Below are 15873 nucleotides of genomic sequence, written 5' to 3'. Positions count from 1 at the left end.
TTAAAATTAACGGTGCTTGAGACAGATACTTAAAATAACACATACAAAAAATTATGAACGTGTTAATGCGTGTTTATTTTTGTTCTCAGTATTTTAAAAGCATTTAATGATAGTGAGCAAAAGCATTAAAACAATTATAATTATATACCATCGATGAAACCAAAAAGCTGACGCGGAGGTAGGCCTATGTATAATTGCAATATAAAGTCATTTTGAGTATTATTGCTATTCATATAATTTTTCTAAAATAAGGTACATATAATATAAAAGTACATATGGCGATGTTTTTGCAACAGCTCCAAGTCTCACGCGCAGTGTGTTTTGCACACGAAGCTCATCTTTGGCTCTTGACAGGTTTTCTCTTCTGAAACACGGTGTTTGGTTTTAGTAAGGTGCATTATTTGCCACAAGATGCCGCTATCACACAGAGAACCATAATAAAGACTGGTTCTATGGAGTGAGTTTTGGTTCTTTATTACATGCGAGAAAATAAAAGATCTGAGAGAAAAAAAAAAGTTTGAGAGAAAAAGTTATCACACTGATAGCAAAAAAACATTTCATGAGAGAAAAAAGAATATTTGAGAGAAAAAGTTTTCATGCCAATAGCAAAAAATAATAATATTCGAGACTAAAAAAAGTTTTGAGAGAAAGTATTTTCTCATAGAACATAAAAAAATATACATTTGAAATTTTTAAAATTATTTCTGAGAAAAAAAATCTCTCTCAAAATACTTTGAAAAAAGCTCTCAAATATATATATGTTTTGCTATCAGTGTGAAAATATTTTCTCTAAAAAAAAAAGTGTTTCTCTCGAAACGCTTTTCTTTGCTCTTGATGCAATTTCTTGCTCTCGTGTCAGGATTTTGCTTTCACTGTGAGAATTGTGTCATGGGCGGGGCCACGTTCCTATTGGCCAGTCGGGTGAGCATCGTCTTGTCTTGGGAGTCGAACTGAATCATTACACCATTGTTCGGTTCACCTGCATAGATGCCGCCTCTGCCTTATGGCTAGTTAAGTTGAGCAGTGAGCACGGACACTCCAATGTTTGGGTAAGATGATGACACACAGCTGGCTGAGCAAGTTCAGTATCACTGAAGATTAAACATTAAAAAATAGCACTCATTCATGAATGAACGTGTATTATATTATTTGCTTGCTAATCGCTAGTAAAGCTAACCAGCCATCATGCTAGGTAAACTTGCAAACTCACCTGTTTTATACTATGTTTAAATCAAATGCCAAATTAATGTTTTGATTTAGATTTCACGCCTTATTTAGTGAGTAGTGAGCTAGTTTCTACCTTTGCACTTGCTAGCCTCAAAGCACCTGAAGAGTAACTGCTTGTTCTTACAACCTCCCGCACAACTTTCAACTAACGTTAGTATGCATGGAAGGTGGCAACCCTACAACTAGCTAACGTTAGACAGTGATTGACATACCGTTTGAAAGATTTAAAAGAAAAAATAATTACCATGACAGTACAGGCACAAACATATTTGTGGGTTGCTAATGTAAGAGTTAGTCCTAGACCTGCAATTTACCTTGTCAGCTCTAGACCTCAGCTAGATGGTAAAAAATATTTAGAATAAGCCCTGTGTAGCTGAGTTTGCGAGCTATACATGCAGTGTAGCTAAACATGTGCAACAACCATACAAAGACTATTTTAAACAAAACTAGGTGGGACACTTTCAAACGGTATATCAATCACTGCTCACTACTCACTAAATAAGGCGTGAAACTATCTAAATCAAAACATTAATTTGGCATTTGATTTAAACATAGTATAAACCAGGTGAGTTTGCAAGTTTACCTAGCATGATGGCTGGTTAGCTTTACTAGCAATTAGCAAGCAAATAATATAATACACATTCATTAATATGAGTGCTATTTTTTAATGTTTAATCTTCAGTGATACTGAACTTGCTCAGCCAGCTGTGTGTCATCATCTTACCCAAACATTGGAGTGTCTGTGCTCAACTTAACTAGCCATAAGGCAGAGGCGGCATCTATGCAGGTGAACCGAACAATGGTGTAATGATTCAGTTCGACTCCCAAGACAAGACGATGCTCACCCGACTGGCCAATAGGAACGTGGCCCCGCCCATGACACAATTCTCACAGTGAAAGCAAAATCCTGACACGAGAGCAAGAAATTGCATCAAGAGCAAAGAAAAGCGTTTCGAGAGAAACACTTTTTTTTTTTTGAGAAAATATTTTCACACTGATAGCAAAAAATATATATTTGAGAGTTTTTTTCAAACTATTTTGAGAGAGATTTTTTTTCTCAGAAATAATTTTAAAAATTTCAAATGTATATTTTTTTATGTTCTATGAGAAAATACTTTCTCTCAAAACTTTTTTTAGTCTCAAATATTATTATTTTTTGCTATTGGCATGAAAACTTTTTCTCTCAAATATTCTTTTTTCTCTCATGAAATGTTTTTTTGCTATCAGTGTGATAACTTTTTCTCTCAAACTTTTTTTTTTCTCTCAGATCTTTTATTTTCTCGCATGTAATAAAGACACATTTCTAACTCCATAGTTCTGTTTACTGAACCTTGCAAACATCAGCATCAGTTTCTAAAAAACATTGCATTTAACTAAGCAGGGGGGGATAGAGAAGACTGGTTTTATGTAATAAGCATATTACAAAATTTAATAATGAAGGTGTTTCACAATACTATAGAATAACTTTTTTTGTCTAAATGGTTCCATAAAGAACCTTTAACATCTGAAGAATCTTGCCGTTTCAAAAAAGGTTCAAGTGAATAAAGCACTTTTATGTTTAAGAGTGTGTGATCAGAGGTGCTGTTCATTTTTCTGGGCCTCCTGAACAGCGTACTGACTAGAGCCCCCTCAGTAGAAATCACTTTCCAGGGTGGGAGATAGTGAGACTGGCATAATTTAATGACAGTTGATTCCTCACCTCAAAAGCACCAGCACTTTCTTAATAACCTGCCAGGTTCTCTTTGAATAAAACCAACCCAGCATACATAGATTCATTAGAATGAAAGCTTAGTCTCCAATGTCCTCAGCTTAGAGTACAGGCCTGGATAGGTGTGTTTAACTGCTAGCTTACCATCACGAAGGAAAAATGATACTGCAGTAATTTACCCTCAGCTTGTACACGTTCTTTCTCAGTGTATATATACATAGCCTACCTTATCTTTGATCTAGTCTGATCACATGCAATTATATATCTTATGGTCAGCCTTTGTTTTTATTTGTAACATGTAATGTGTGTCCTTATTCTAGCCCAATGGCAATTATATAAAATATAAGTTACCACTGCAGACACTGCGGTGACCTGTAAATGTTAGATGTCTACATCTGCTGTTTCTTAGATGAATGTTATGGAAAGTGGTGATATCACAGTGTTTCAGAGTTTTAAACTTTTTGGACTCCCAGAGCTGAATGCAACCTTACTGAAATCCACAGTGAAAATGTTCTCTGTGCCGTTGACCAAGTCGTGGAAGATGTGCCGTCTCAGTTTAACAAATCAAACAGATGATTATTTCAAAATGCATTCTTATATGCTTTTCATACTTAACTATACCACGTGGGTGAAAAGCAACCCCCAATATGTAGCCTACAGTATGAATAATAATTATTATAATTAAGCCATTTGACTTGCAAAAATTATGTTTACTCTTATTTTTACGTATTTTTTTACATGCTCAATTAATTGCTATTATTTTCTAGACTTGTAACCTAAATACTTGGTTTCTAATTTCATAATCACCTCTGGCCTTTTCAAATTTTAGAAAGTAATTAAGAAACTTTAACATATTTTAAAATGGTTATTTATTGTCTGTGAAAAAACTACAGCATAAAAACTTAAAAAGAAAACAGAAATGATTAATTGAAAATGACTGCAGTAAGATCTCTTATACCCATTAATGTAGTTTTTTTTTCCTGTGACCCCACTAAGAGAAAAACATCCTCCCCAGCACACACAGGATGTACAGGCTCTCCCTCCAAAAATTCCAAACTTGGTCACATGGCGGCAAGTCCTTAGTCTTATCATAACCATAACTGTAACCATCACACACACACTTACACACTGCCTTGAGCCAAATGATGCTTTTGGTCATCACAGTCCTCGAGATATGTGTTAAGGGAAGTTGTGGACAGTTAATGGAAAGGATGTTTCTCTTTGTTCTTGGTGTAGACCCTTCATGTTCAAACTATCCGCAGTCTCCAAATGACCCTCAGTTTACTTTACTTAACTGAGCCTGTGAGAAAATATTCAGACCATCTTAAGGACAACTAGGCTGTGTGACAAGCCTTCACTTTGACTGTTTGAGATGGATTGCAAGCTGATCCACCAGCCTGTTTCAGTTTAACATGAAAATTGTGAATATGTGGGATAAGAGGAAGCGGTCAATGTATGGGAACTTGTTAAAGGAACGGTTTCGGGGCGAGGACGGTAATGGACATATTTCCTATGGAGAGTGCATTACCACTATCACAGAGTTTATCGTTCATGCTTAATTTTTAATAACTCAATTTTTGAGAGCTTAGTCACAGCACACAGCATTCTTAAAGGATTTTTGCAGGATTTATTGCATTTGTAGAACTGAACCTGCATAAGTAGTGTCAGTTACCAACATTTGGTGAGATTTTCATTTGCACAAGGAGTCTGAAAACTCCACACGGAGATCTGATATCATCATAATCCAGTCTTTCTGGAATAACATGTGACAGACTAAAACCAGAAAAACTGTAGCAATGTCTCCAAGATGCTTCACAGACCTACTTGCAGAGCTGCAGTACTTTTTACACTTGTGTAAAAAATGCTGTTAAATGAGGATGCTGTCAGAAATAATGTCATAAATTGAATTTCTTTATCAATTAACTTCTATAAACTAACATTCTGCGTGTGAAGCCTTTTCATTCGAAACAGCTTTTGCCCTAGGTGCACTTGCACATAGTTTTTCATGTAGCTTTGCAGGAAAGTCTCCTGAAGCACCTTGGAGACGTTGCCACAGTCCCATCCTTTTTTTTTTTTTTTTTTATAAAAAAATTCTATAAAATTATTATTATACAAGTATTCTCTCTGGAAAACTTCATTCTGATTGGTATGTCTGGGCATATCGGTGGAATTGTTTTGCAGGGCATTCATGATTTAACAATGAGTTTGTTGACCAAACCCAACTGTGCGATCAAATTCACTTCCCTAAACTAATACAAATATTAGTCCTTTCATTAGTCACTGGAGAAGTAGAAACAAGATGTATTATGTGCTCACTTCCACACACATGGTCATTGTTTGCATAACTAAGACACACAATGGTATGTTCAATTAAAACATTTTGTCTTTATCAGCAGACTTTCCTCTAATACTGTAAAGAAACGTTTTCAGGTGTTGATTTTTTTTAATTACTTTTCTGTTGAGTAAGACTCATGATGTTTGCCTAGTGGAGTATAATTCATGTGAAAAAGATCCCATATCCTATTTCTTGTAATTCATTTATGTTTTGGCACAACATAGTGAAGATGGAACGGTTGTTTCGGTGGCTTTCTTCAGGAGAGGAAATAAACATGGGGTTAGATTGTCGAGGGGAATGTCAGCACAACCACGGAGGGCCTGGGTTCAAAGGTCAGGACAAAGTTTCTGACAAACGGGAAATTGTGGTGGAGCTTAACGACCCTTTTGCTGCTGAATCCCAGTGGAAATGTTTTTTTGTTTTTTCTAAAACACTTCAGCCATCAGCTTCCCGGCTTTATCTAATACTGCATCATGCAGCAGAGATTCTGACCACAAATGTTGATGATGTTTGTCATTTACTGTGAGAACAGGATTAGAAGTTTAAATATAGTATCACTTGAGGACGAAAAAAAAAAAACCAAATCATGTTTTCCTTTGGTCATAGTGCAAGATAAAGTTTGCATATTAACAAATCCAGTGGCATCAGGCGGTCAATGAGAGTGACGAATAAACATTTAGCATTTTAAAATGGCCACTGTTTACTAGACTTAAATGGACTTGAGAATGACATTTAAACAGAATGACATATACATTTACAATTTAAGCTTTTCATCGGTACGCACCATTTAAAAAAATTCTAGTGTAACATTTCCTAGGAATGGAAAGGGACTTGTGCTTTTGTAGATATCAAATTTGAACATTTAAGAGCTATGGAGTAAGGGAAAATGTCACACCATAATCACTGCATGCTTTTGTTGTATTTGCTCCTTTCATGTTTCACGGCAGAAATAAAGTCAAATCAGTTTGGAACGACATGAGGTTGAGTAAAACTCAGGTCAGCTCAGGTCACTGAATGAGCAATGCCTTACTTCACAATAAGGCACAAAGTTACTCTCCAAAACCTTCACCCACTCTGGAAGAGTGAACTGCCAAACTCCACCTGAACTGCTGAAACTATCACATCTTCAAAGAAGAAAATGAAGACACACCTCTCACAAGTACTACTGAAGCCACAACCATTGCTCCTCTTCTCTAGACTGATGCCTAATTTAGTTGTTAGGAGGTGAAAGGATTTCCAAATCAATGTAAATGAGCATCTCCCACCAGGAGCTGACAGACACGGCCCACTCGTGCTGAGGGGCTTCTTTGGCAGTCCAACCTCCACTCATTTACACAGATGCAGTGTATCTTTTTGTGTGCTGAGTTGAGGAAATTTAGACATTGAAGAAGACGGAAGAAATACACTGACAGAGAGAGACAGTTTTGGGATAATGCAACCAGCAGGTAAAAATGTATCACATTAAGACTAACAATTCTGTGTGTGTGCATGTGTGTGTGTGTGTGTGTGTGTTGCATAAAAAATAATTAAGCCTGGCTGGACCAAATATATGAATGTAATTGCATTACAAACATAATACCACACCAAATGGTTTTTATTATAAAGAAATAGCACGAGCATTTGTCAAGGAAAATAGTTTGTTATTAGTAGTTAGATAATTGAAAATATGACAAATGCTGAAGTTTTGCAGTAATAATATCATCTTCAATATGCGTACAAGAATAAGCAAGCAAAGTCTGAATTCTTAACACCACCCAGTCTCACCGGTGACAGTGGAAGAGGTTGAGCTAACATCAGAGATGATGAACAAGCATCTCTTAATATGGCAAAGTTAGTTCAATTATCAGTGCTGTAATTTAATAATATTAAGCATAAAAGCTTAAATATTATATTTGTGACCCTGGACCACAAAAAACAGTCATAAGGGTAAATTTTTTGAAACTGAAATGTATGCATCATCTGAAAGCTGAATAAATAAGCTTTCCATTGACATATGGTTGTTAGGACAGTACAATATTTGGCTGAGATTTAACTATTTGAAAATCTGGAATCAAAATATTGAGAAAAGTGCCTTTAAAGTTGTGCAAATGAAGTTCTTTGCAATGCATATTACTAAACAAAATGTATGTTTTGATATATTTACGGTATGAAATTTCCAAAATATCTGCATGGAACATGATCTTTACTTTATATCCTAATGATTATTGGCATAAAAGAAAAATGTATTATTCTGACCCATACAATATTGCTGGCTATTGCTACAAACATACCTGTGTGACTTATGACTGGTTTTGTGCTCCAGGGTTACATTTGATATTATAATTAACAAAAAATAAAAAATAAACTGTTGTACACAAGCTTCACGTCTTCTCTCCTCTGATTGATAGTTAATAGCTTATTTTTAGCAAGAGAGTATCATTTTAAAAACACTCCCCTTAAACTGTGATACATGTGACTTTATATTGTGAAATATGTGCTAAAAATAACTTTTATGTTGAACTGAAACAACTTGAGTTACATGATTATCCACACACACACACACACACACACACACACACACACACACACACACACGCACACACACACACACACACACACACACACACACACACACACACACACACACACACACACACACACACACACACACATATATATATATATATATATATATACATATATATATTAAATGCAAGTACACTTGGCTTTTGAGGTGTTTATTTGTACATTTTTCATTCATCATTGTATTGAATTGCATTTCTGTCATACAATATAAACCACAACAGCCTTATGTATCAAATGTTGTACTCAATAATAATAATAATAATACAATTTTAAAAAATTGTTTCGTCTCAAGGCTCAGTAAACTCTTTAAAATACTACAGATTGTAAAGTCAGCAAATGTTAACCTGAAGACTACTCTTAGTAGACTACTTGTAGTTTGTTTTATGCAAATTAATATTGTATAAATCTATGTATAAATCATGTAAGTTGCACAAAAGTGATGCTCATTTTTTCAGTTCACTTATCACCTGTTACAGAAACAACTTTTGGCTAATTTCTTTATTCTCCTTGCCACTTTTCTCAGCATTAGTTCTGAGAAAAAGTCCAGAATCATTTGTTTGCAGATGCCACTTTGCTTGATATTTTGTTATCTAGTGCAATGACATTCATAGATTCAAGTGCGGCTTCAGCGTCCAAGTACATGTCAGGGCCTCTCTTGTAACATGTTTTAACGATATGGAGCAAACAGAAAGAAAGACTTAAAAAGAGAGCATATGTTTGAGAGAGATAAGAGAGGAGGAGGAGACTACTGGTTGTGTCCAAAATTTAAGTAGTTACCCTAAACAATTATACATTAACAGTATTATTTCCTCAGGCTGTAGTTAGGCATATAATTGCATTCTTTTATATCAACTTAACCATTCTTGTTAATTTAGCCAGCTTCACACTGAGGGCAATGATTACCATTGTTGTCTACAAAAACTAGTGATAATATAGGAAGGCAATTTTTCCCACATCTGAAACCTAGCCACAACATAATAGAGAGAATAGTGATGCAAAGACAAGACACATAAGAGAAGAAAAAAAAAACACCTTCTGCACCAGGCAGGTTAGGTAACCATCTCTCCTGAATCACTAGGATGCATTTAAATAATGCAAAATGAAGCATGTGTAGGCTTAAATTGTATTCAAATGTTTAAAGAAGGGAAAACAAAGAGCAAGAGAAATTACCAAAGGTCTCTGGCATATTTGTTTGTAGACCTGTCAGGAAGCCAACATATCACTGTATACCATCCACAGGAAAGTTTATCAGTTAACTCAGTGTGCAGTCCTTCACTGTCACGTTGCTCCACAAATATGGAGGAGTCATCAGAGAGAAACCCTACTCTCGTCTCGTCAATGTCATGGGACAGAAACCTCAGATTAGCCTGGGGCATTCTGAAACCAACTACTGCGGTTTGATTGAATTACAATCTGCCAATAAACAAAGAACAAGCAATTAAAGATGAACACTTTTCCAACAGTTAAACAAAAGGGTGGATCAGTTATACAATGTGAAACAGAACATAGTGTACCAATAATAGGTACATACAAACTTTCCAAAATGAGCACAAGCATTGTAGTTGTGTCCAAACATGCGGATCATCAAACAATTAGGAGTAGCTGTAAAAAAAAATATTAAAAAAAAAAGTAGTGTGAGTAAACTAAAGTAACTGAAGTGTATCAGTTTTTATATTTATATGGTTACTTATTGCCAAGCACAACAAAGTACAGGGATAGTTGCAGGGCATCACACCCTCAATTACCTTTCATTACTTTCATTTTCATTAAAAAAAATTACTGCATAGATTTTAAACACCCACAAAGAGGGATTTCAAGCTAGAATAATAACAACAATAATATTAAAGTAAAATCATATTCACAATAGACATGTCAACGACTTAAAATTTTATGAATTTTTTTATTTTTTAGTCTTGGAAATCACTATTTTAAAGTCTTGTGATATTTCCATGTTTTTTTCATGACCGTGGAAGACATGTGGTTATTGTGGTGAACATAGCGTGCATAACTTTGTGACAGGTATGAAGACTTTACATTTTGTTCAGAGATGTTCGAACCGTGTGCGTGCATGTTCCGTGTTTACCGTTTCACAAGTGTGTACACCTCAGAGAAAACATTTACACAGTAATTTAAACTGTAAATAGTATACATTTCAGTCAATCTCCTGCCCGCCCACATTCCTGACCTGCTTTGATAGTGAGGGAAACACCTATGCATACGTCATATCAGTGCTGTGCACGCGCTGTCGCGTTACGGAGATTTTGTACGGAAAGTATGAGACTTTAATTGTTAAGACTTCGCTCTTTCCAAGTTGTAAGGCGGAAAGATATTTACTTGTTGTTGAGTGTTTGAGATAAACAAGTGCTTGCCCAGGTGAGCCGGAGTCAGGAGCTGAAGCGCGGGAGTGATTTCCTCTCGGAGCACAAGTAAGATTCAACATTTTCATTCTTCTTCTCAAGTTCCGAAGTGACTGACCGGTTCCAGCATTTAATTAAAGCTGACTTGAAAATGTTAGGACATTACAAAATCATTGACTAGCCTGCTTAGGATTCGATTGCCGATTTGATGTTACTGGTGTGAGCTGTAGTCTAGATGTGAAGACGCTCATGAGTGGTCATTACCTTTTAAAATAAGCACAAAATGGTTTTGTGGGTAAAAAAATAAATAAATCTATATATATATATATATATATATATATATACATTGACAATGCACTTGAATTACGTCGATTTGAAAACGGAAGACCCTGTCATGAAAAATCTGCCATGGCAACCACAGACTTACACTAATGGTTCCTACTGAAAAAAAAAGGATGCATGAATTATTAAATCACAATAACTAGGCATATATATATATATATTTATATATATATATATATATATATATATATATATATATATATATATATATATATATATATATATATATATATGGATGTTTGGGTTTTATATATATATATATATATATATATATATATATATATATATATATATATATATATAAAACCCAAACATCCACCCAAAATGCATCATTATAGCTGTATAAATGTGTGTGTGTGTATATATATATATATATATATATATATATATGTATGTGTATATATATGTAGGCTAGATTAGAAATATTATACTACCAATCTTGCAATGTAGAGCCATCAGATACACCACTGCGATATTGCTGACACGAAGAATTCACTAGCAGTGACAACTAAGCTTGAGCTGTTTTGGAGTAAGAGAACGCGTGTGAGATGGAAAAGAGTGTTTATATAATTACCTGTTCTCTGGGTAAAATTATATATTCAGAGGGAAATAATCAGTTAGCTGGGTCCTTGACTTTTTCATAGTATCCGCAGTGGCTGAGGAGTTTTCAGGCCGTTTTCATGAGCACTGGACAATGCATTGATCGATATGGAGTGAAGTGTCTGCTGAAATGGCTTGACTGAGCAGAAATCTAGCTCTAGAAGATCAAACATTTTCAGCAACTTTTGTTCCTAAATGAATCATTGTTTTGAACAAATCACTCGAGTGCTTGATTCAGTGAGTCACTCATAAAGTCACTCGTTGTTCATAAATTAATCAGTATAATCAGTTCAATGAATGGTTAATTTATAAAAGATAGTCCTGTCTTGTTGTCACCTACAGGCTTAACGATGTAACAACATACAAAGGGTGCTAGTGGTTGGTCCTATTAGCACTCGCAAAACGCTTGTTGTCCAATCAGATATGAGACATGGAATATTCCTGCCCTGCATCCCATGTGCAGACAGTCTTAACAGCAACAACATAAACAAATGTTACTGCGCATGCTCGTTTTTGTGGCCCTAACTTAACTTACAAGAGACTTTCAAAATCAATAACAACAGTCCCTCTAGGTTGTGTTCCACTCCACTTTTAGACACACACTAGCAAACTTCCCTATAAGCACTTCCCTAGCCATTGTGAAGTGCGTTACACTTCATTAAGTGGACAAGGGAAGTATATATGGACAGACCCTCTACCCTTCGATTTTGGGGAGCAAGTCTACTTCATATATGAACACTTCAGGCCACTCCATAAACCACAGTGCAACACTATTATAATGTCATCTAAGATCATCTTTCATTTATTCCCACAAAACTATATATATATATATATATATATATATATATATATATATATATATATATATATATATTAGGGATGCACGATATTGGATTTTGGCCGATATTCGATATGCCGATATTTTCAAAATAATTTTGGCCGATGCCGATACCGATATCGATATATATACAAATATATACTGATATATTTAAACTTTAATTTTACTGAAGAGAAATCCATGTATCTCTTCTGTACTGATTCTACCATAAATTTATTATTTTACAAATGTAGACAGACATTCACATCTGAAAAACAGGTCAATTATTTCACTTGGAGAATATCGGTTTGGCTCATCGGCAGAAATATTCATATCGGCCGATACCGATAATGGTCATTTTAAGCTTTTATCGGCCGATACCGATATTGTGCCGATATTATCGTGCATCCCTAATATATATATATATATATATATATATATATATATATATATATATATATATATATATAATATTATACTTTTATAACAGCCCAACCATATGTATATACATATAGAATGCTGCACCAAAATAATTCATGAGAGGAAAATGTAAAACATAAACCAACTGAATAGCTTATTCTAAGTGATCAAGGGCTTAGGATGTTTCAGTTCAGACCATTGCAAGGGTTCCGCCAGAAGTTTTTAAATTATTTATTAATACTCACAAATCAAGATCAGTACACAAAGAACTATACAACCATCAACATAAAAACGATAAATAATAACAGACAGATAAAATCAAATAAAGAAGAGAATAAAGAAAAGGGTTAGATGTTTAAAACATTACAAACTGAAAAAAAAGTGTGAGATGTCATTAAGGAAAAGTGTTACAAACAGATAAAGTTTTTAAAGCTCTTTTGTTCTGAGACAACTGAATCAATTAAAGGTATTGCTCAAATTATTTTATAAAAACAAAAGAGAGAGGTCTGGGGTTTGTTTTCTGGAGAAGTTTAGCAAGGAGTAAAATCAAATTCACTAAAACGGTTCCCGGGTCCCGTCAAATGTTGGCGCTCATGCAACGAAATCAGTGACAGTTAGCAGTGAAGGGCCTGAAAAAATGGACTGGAATGCAGCCATCGAGTTGATTATTTTTGATAACAAGCAAAATATGTTTGCTGTGTAGATGGACTTATTGACAATGCAAACTCATTCACTGCCAGCAGGAGGTGGTTTAGAGCGGGAAAAACAGGTTTCCCCGGTAACGGCCATAGCCTTGAGTTTACAAGCCCTGCTTTATCAGGAATAAAACATGCAAGATGAAAAGAAAATGGCATCGCAAATTTTCTAAAGGCAGTCTTCCTTCAGAAATACAGTGATATAAAAACACCCGCGCCTCGTTTTGATTTTAAAACTTCCAGTATGTGTTCATTCAAAGAAGACTTTTTTTTATTGGTCCATTTAGATATAGTGGCGGGTTGCAACAAATAAATACAAGTAGCCTATGGAAAACACATCCCACCGTTCTTCATACGTCGCTAACTCAGTTAGCTGGATTTGAATGTTGACGATTTGGCGTGATCTTGGACCATTTGGTTCTTCGAAGCTCATCCCGGAGCTGCTGTCATAGCAACAGGTCCGTAAACTTAAACCTGCTCGGGAGTAGCTTATTTCATGTAAACAGGATTAGATCGCCTCTTTTCAACCAGAACTGATACTCAAAATATGTCTGCTACCACCGCTACTTTACAACAAGAGTATCGTACTGATCCAGCGACAATAATTTAAAATAATAATCATTAAAAAAATTAATTAAAAATAATATAAAAATGCTGTGTAGTCCATAACAGCCTACTATAGACAGCCAGTTTTGCTCACTGAAATATTTGTCATAAAATTATTACTTCATAATTGTATTAGTGTCTTACACACATGCTATACAGATAATAGAGTCGTGCATTATTTTGAGTGACGACTGCTATTATAAGAGTGGCTTGATGGAGTGCAGGAGATGCAGATAACATGATATTGACCCTTAAGAAACTTTCATTAATGCTGTCACTTAACAAATCTGTCCAGATATAAAATGAAATGAATAGATAATTTCTACATTGAAATAAAAAATGTAAAGACTGCACAACTATTATAAATTGCGAATCTAAATAATTGGGAATCATGAAAAAAATTAAAAAAAACATGTATCTATTATCTCTTTCATGTATCTATTATAACATTTATGTAGTTTTGTTTGCTTCGCTGTTTCCTTATAAAAGTCCAGAAATTTGTCAAGTTTTTCGTCAGGTGTCGTTTTAAATTATATGACGTCATTACATTGCGAGTATCGATACATATCCCCTTTTAAGCCAACACATGAACGCGCAATTAGATAACTCAATCCAGCGATACTAATCATACACAACAGGTGTGTTCGAAGACCCCAATTAGCCGGATCATGATTAGCACGATGATATCATCTTGGATGTACTTTATCTCGGATGTAATAAGTGACGTACGAAGAACGGGCCCCTGAGCCCAACTTCATCACTCATCACTTTAACTTAACTGCGTTGTAGCCGCCGCCACTAGCCAGACCGATAAACAAACACAGACAATCCGGGAGTTAACATCGGGTCTTCCCTAAATAGTAATTACTAATATCACATAGAATTTAGGATGGATCGTTTACACACTGGGACTCAGGCCATATTAAGTAAACGACAGCCATTTTGAATTGGTGTTATATATTTTTTAAAAAAATAAACAAATTAATAATCGGTGATGGTCTGTAATATTACACTCTGAATATAAAAACTTACATTTATGGAACGGGTTAGCCCTAAAAGTCTAGACTTATTTGTTTGTGAACACATTTTGTAGGCTACATTTACATTTTTTCAGGTCAACACATTTAACTTTTTCATAACTGTTTTGCAGCGAAAAATGGTCAGACCTGCGCTCGGAAAATTCGCTATGAGTAACGTTAGCTAAAAAGTGTGACAACTTGGACCCGTCTCCCGTTTATAGCCCATTTAACCGATATGCGTCTCTGTCTTAATCATTCAGGCGTACTTAGGCTATAAACAGGCTATACGTTCTGTGAGCTCAAAACATCATTGAACAGAATGAGATAAGCCCGCATTCAACTGGTGTTGCTTCATGAACTGCCCAAAAGCGCATCTGATGCGAGGGAAAGCTCGTGTGTTTGGCAGTGATGTGTGTCTGTGTGGTTATGTGTGTGTGTGTGGATGAGATAAAAACGCGTTCGCACGAATCCAGTCCTCGAGACTTCATGTAAATACTCTCGCACGTCTCTCTCACACACAACGCGTTCACGACACACACAACTTCCACAAAAAAATCCACCTGGAAACTAGATACATTTAGATATATTTATACCAATGAAGGGTGAAGATGATGTAAATACTGCCAGGGAAGATGAGGAGGCTGATGGCTCCGGTGAGTTTCTCATTCTTTCTATTCAGATTCCTGATTGCGCGTTTATTATTGATGATGCATATTAAAGCTGGACAAATAATTAATCGCTCCGTATTCAAACAGAATCCACTGCTCAGAAAACGTATGCATGTTTATGATGCCAAGATTGCTTTGCAAAACACTATTTATAATACCCAGATACGTTATAAGTAATGCATTTGTGCAATAACCTGTTGACTGACGTTATCATTAATAAAATAATACTGATATTAAAGTCAGATAAGCTTTAATGAGGATTGTGTTATTAGGTGTACGTTTAGATCAGTCACGCATTGCCTTCAGGCAACACACACACACAGACGGATCACATGAGGAAAATCCATAGCAGCATCATCTTCACCTGAGGAGAGAGAGAGATGCTGGTCTGAGGGGGCGGTGCATGTCACCCTGGGCTGTCAGAGGGGATTTTCCCATTTGGGGTATATGGAGGAATGGCTTTTCAAAGAGAATAGGTTAAAGGGAGAATGTTACAACATTATCTAAAGGTATT

At 35.4% G+C, this 15873-nt stretch overlaps 1 protein-coding gene and 1 long non-coding RNA gene across 4 annotated transcripts in view; one reads left to right on the top strand and one right to left on the bottom strand.

Annotated features, from left to right (window-relative positions):
* Positions 1-8946: 8946 nt before the first annotated feature.
* LOC127961496 (uncharacterized) lies at positions 8947-9436 on the bottom strand. The gene is made up of 2 exons (XR_008154455.1): positions 9367-9436; positions 8947-9248 (listed from the first exon to the last, which is right to left on the bottom strand). It is a non-coding gene; the product is annotated as an uncharacterized LOC127961496 (long non-coding RNA).
* A 574-nt stretch (positions 9437-10010) lies between these two features.
* Positions 10011-15873, top strand: part of ano1a (anoctamin 1, calcium activated chloride channel a) — a 36148-nt gene continuing 30285 nt past the window's right edge. Inside the window, exon 1 of one of the 3 annotated variants that reach the window (XM_052560306.1) lies at positions 10011-10261. Coding sequence is in view for 2 of the 3 variants with exons in the window: in XM_052560304.1 (XP_052416264.1) it covers positions 15287-15344 (58 nt within the window). In the remaining variant the exon portion in view is untranslated. Of the gene's footprint in view, positions 10262-14995; positions 15345-15873 lie in introns of those variants that run through there. The other 2 variants (XM_052560304.1, XM_052560305.1) reach the window with 2 other exon arrangements.

The sequence above is a fragment of the Carassius gibelio genome, chromosome B7 (genome assembly GCF_023724105.1).
Source record: "Carassius gibelio isolate Cgi1373 ecotype wild population from Czech Republic chromosome B7, carGib1.2-hapl.c, whole genome shotgun sequence".
In the NCBI taxonomy this organism is placed as follows: domain Eukaryota; kingdom Metazoa; phylum Chordata; class Actinopteri; order Cypriniformes; family Cyprinidae; genus Carassius; species Carassius gibelio.
Note: the sequence above shows the minus strand (reverse complement) of the source record. Positions and strands in the feature narration are given on the sequence as shown.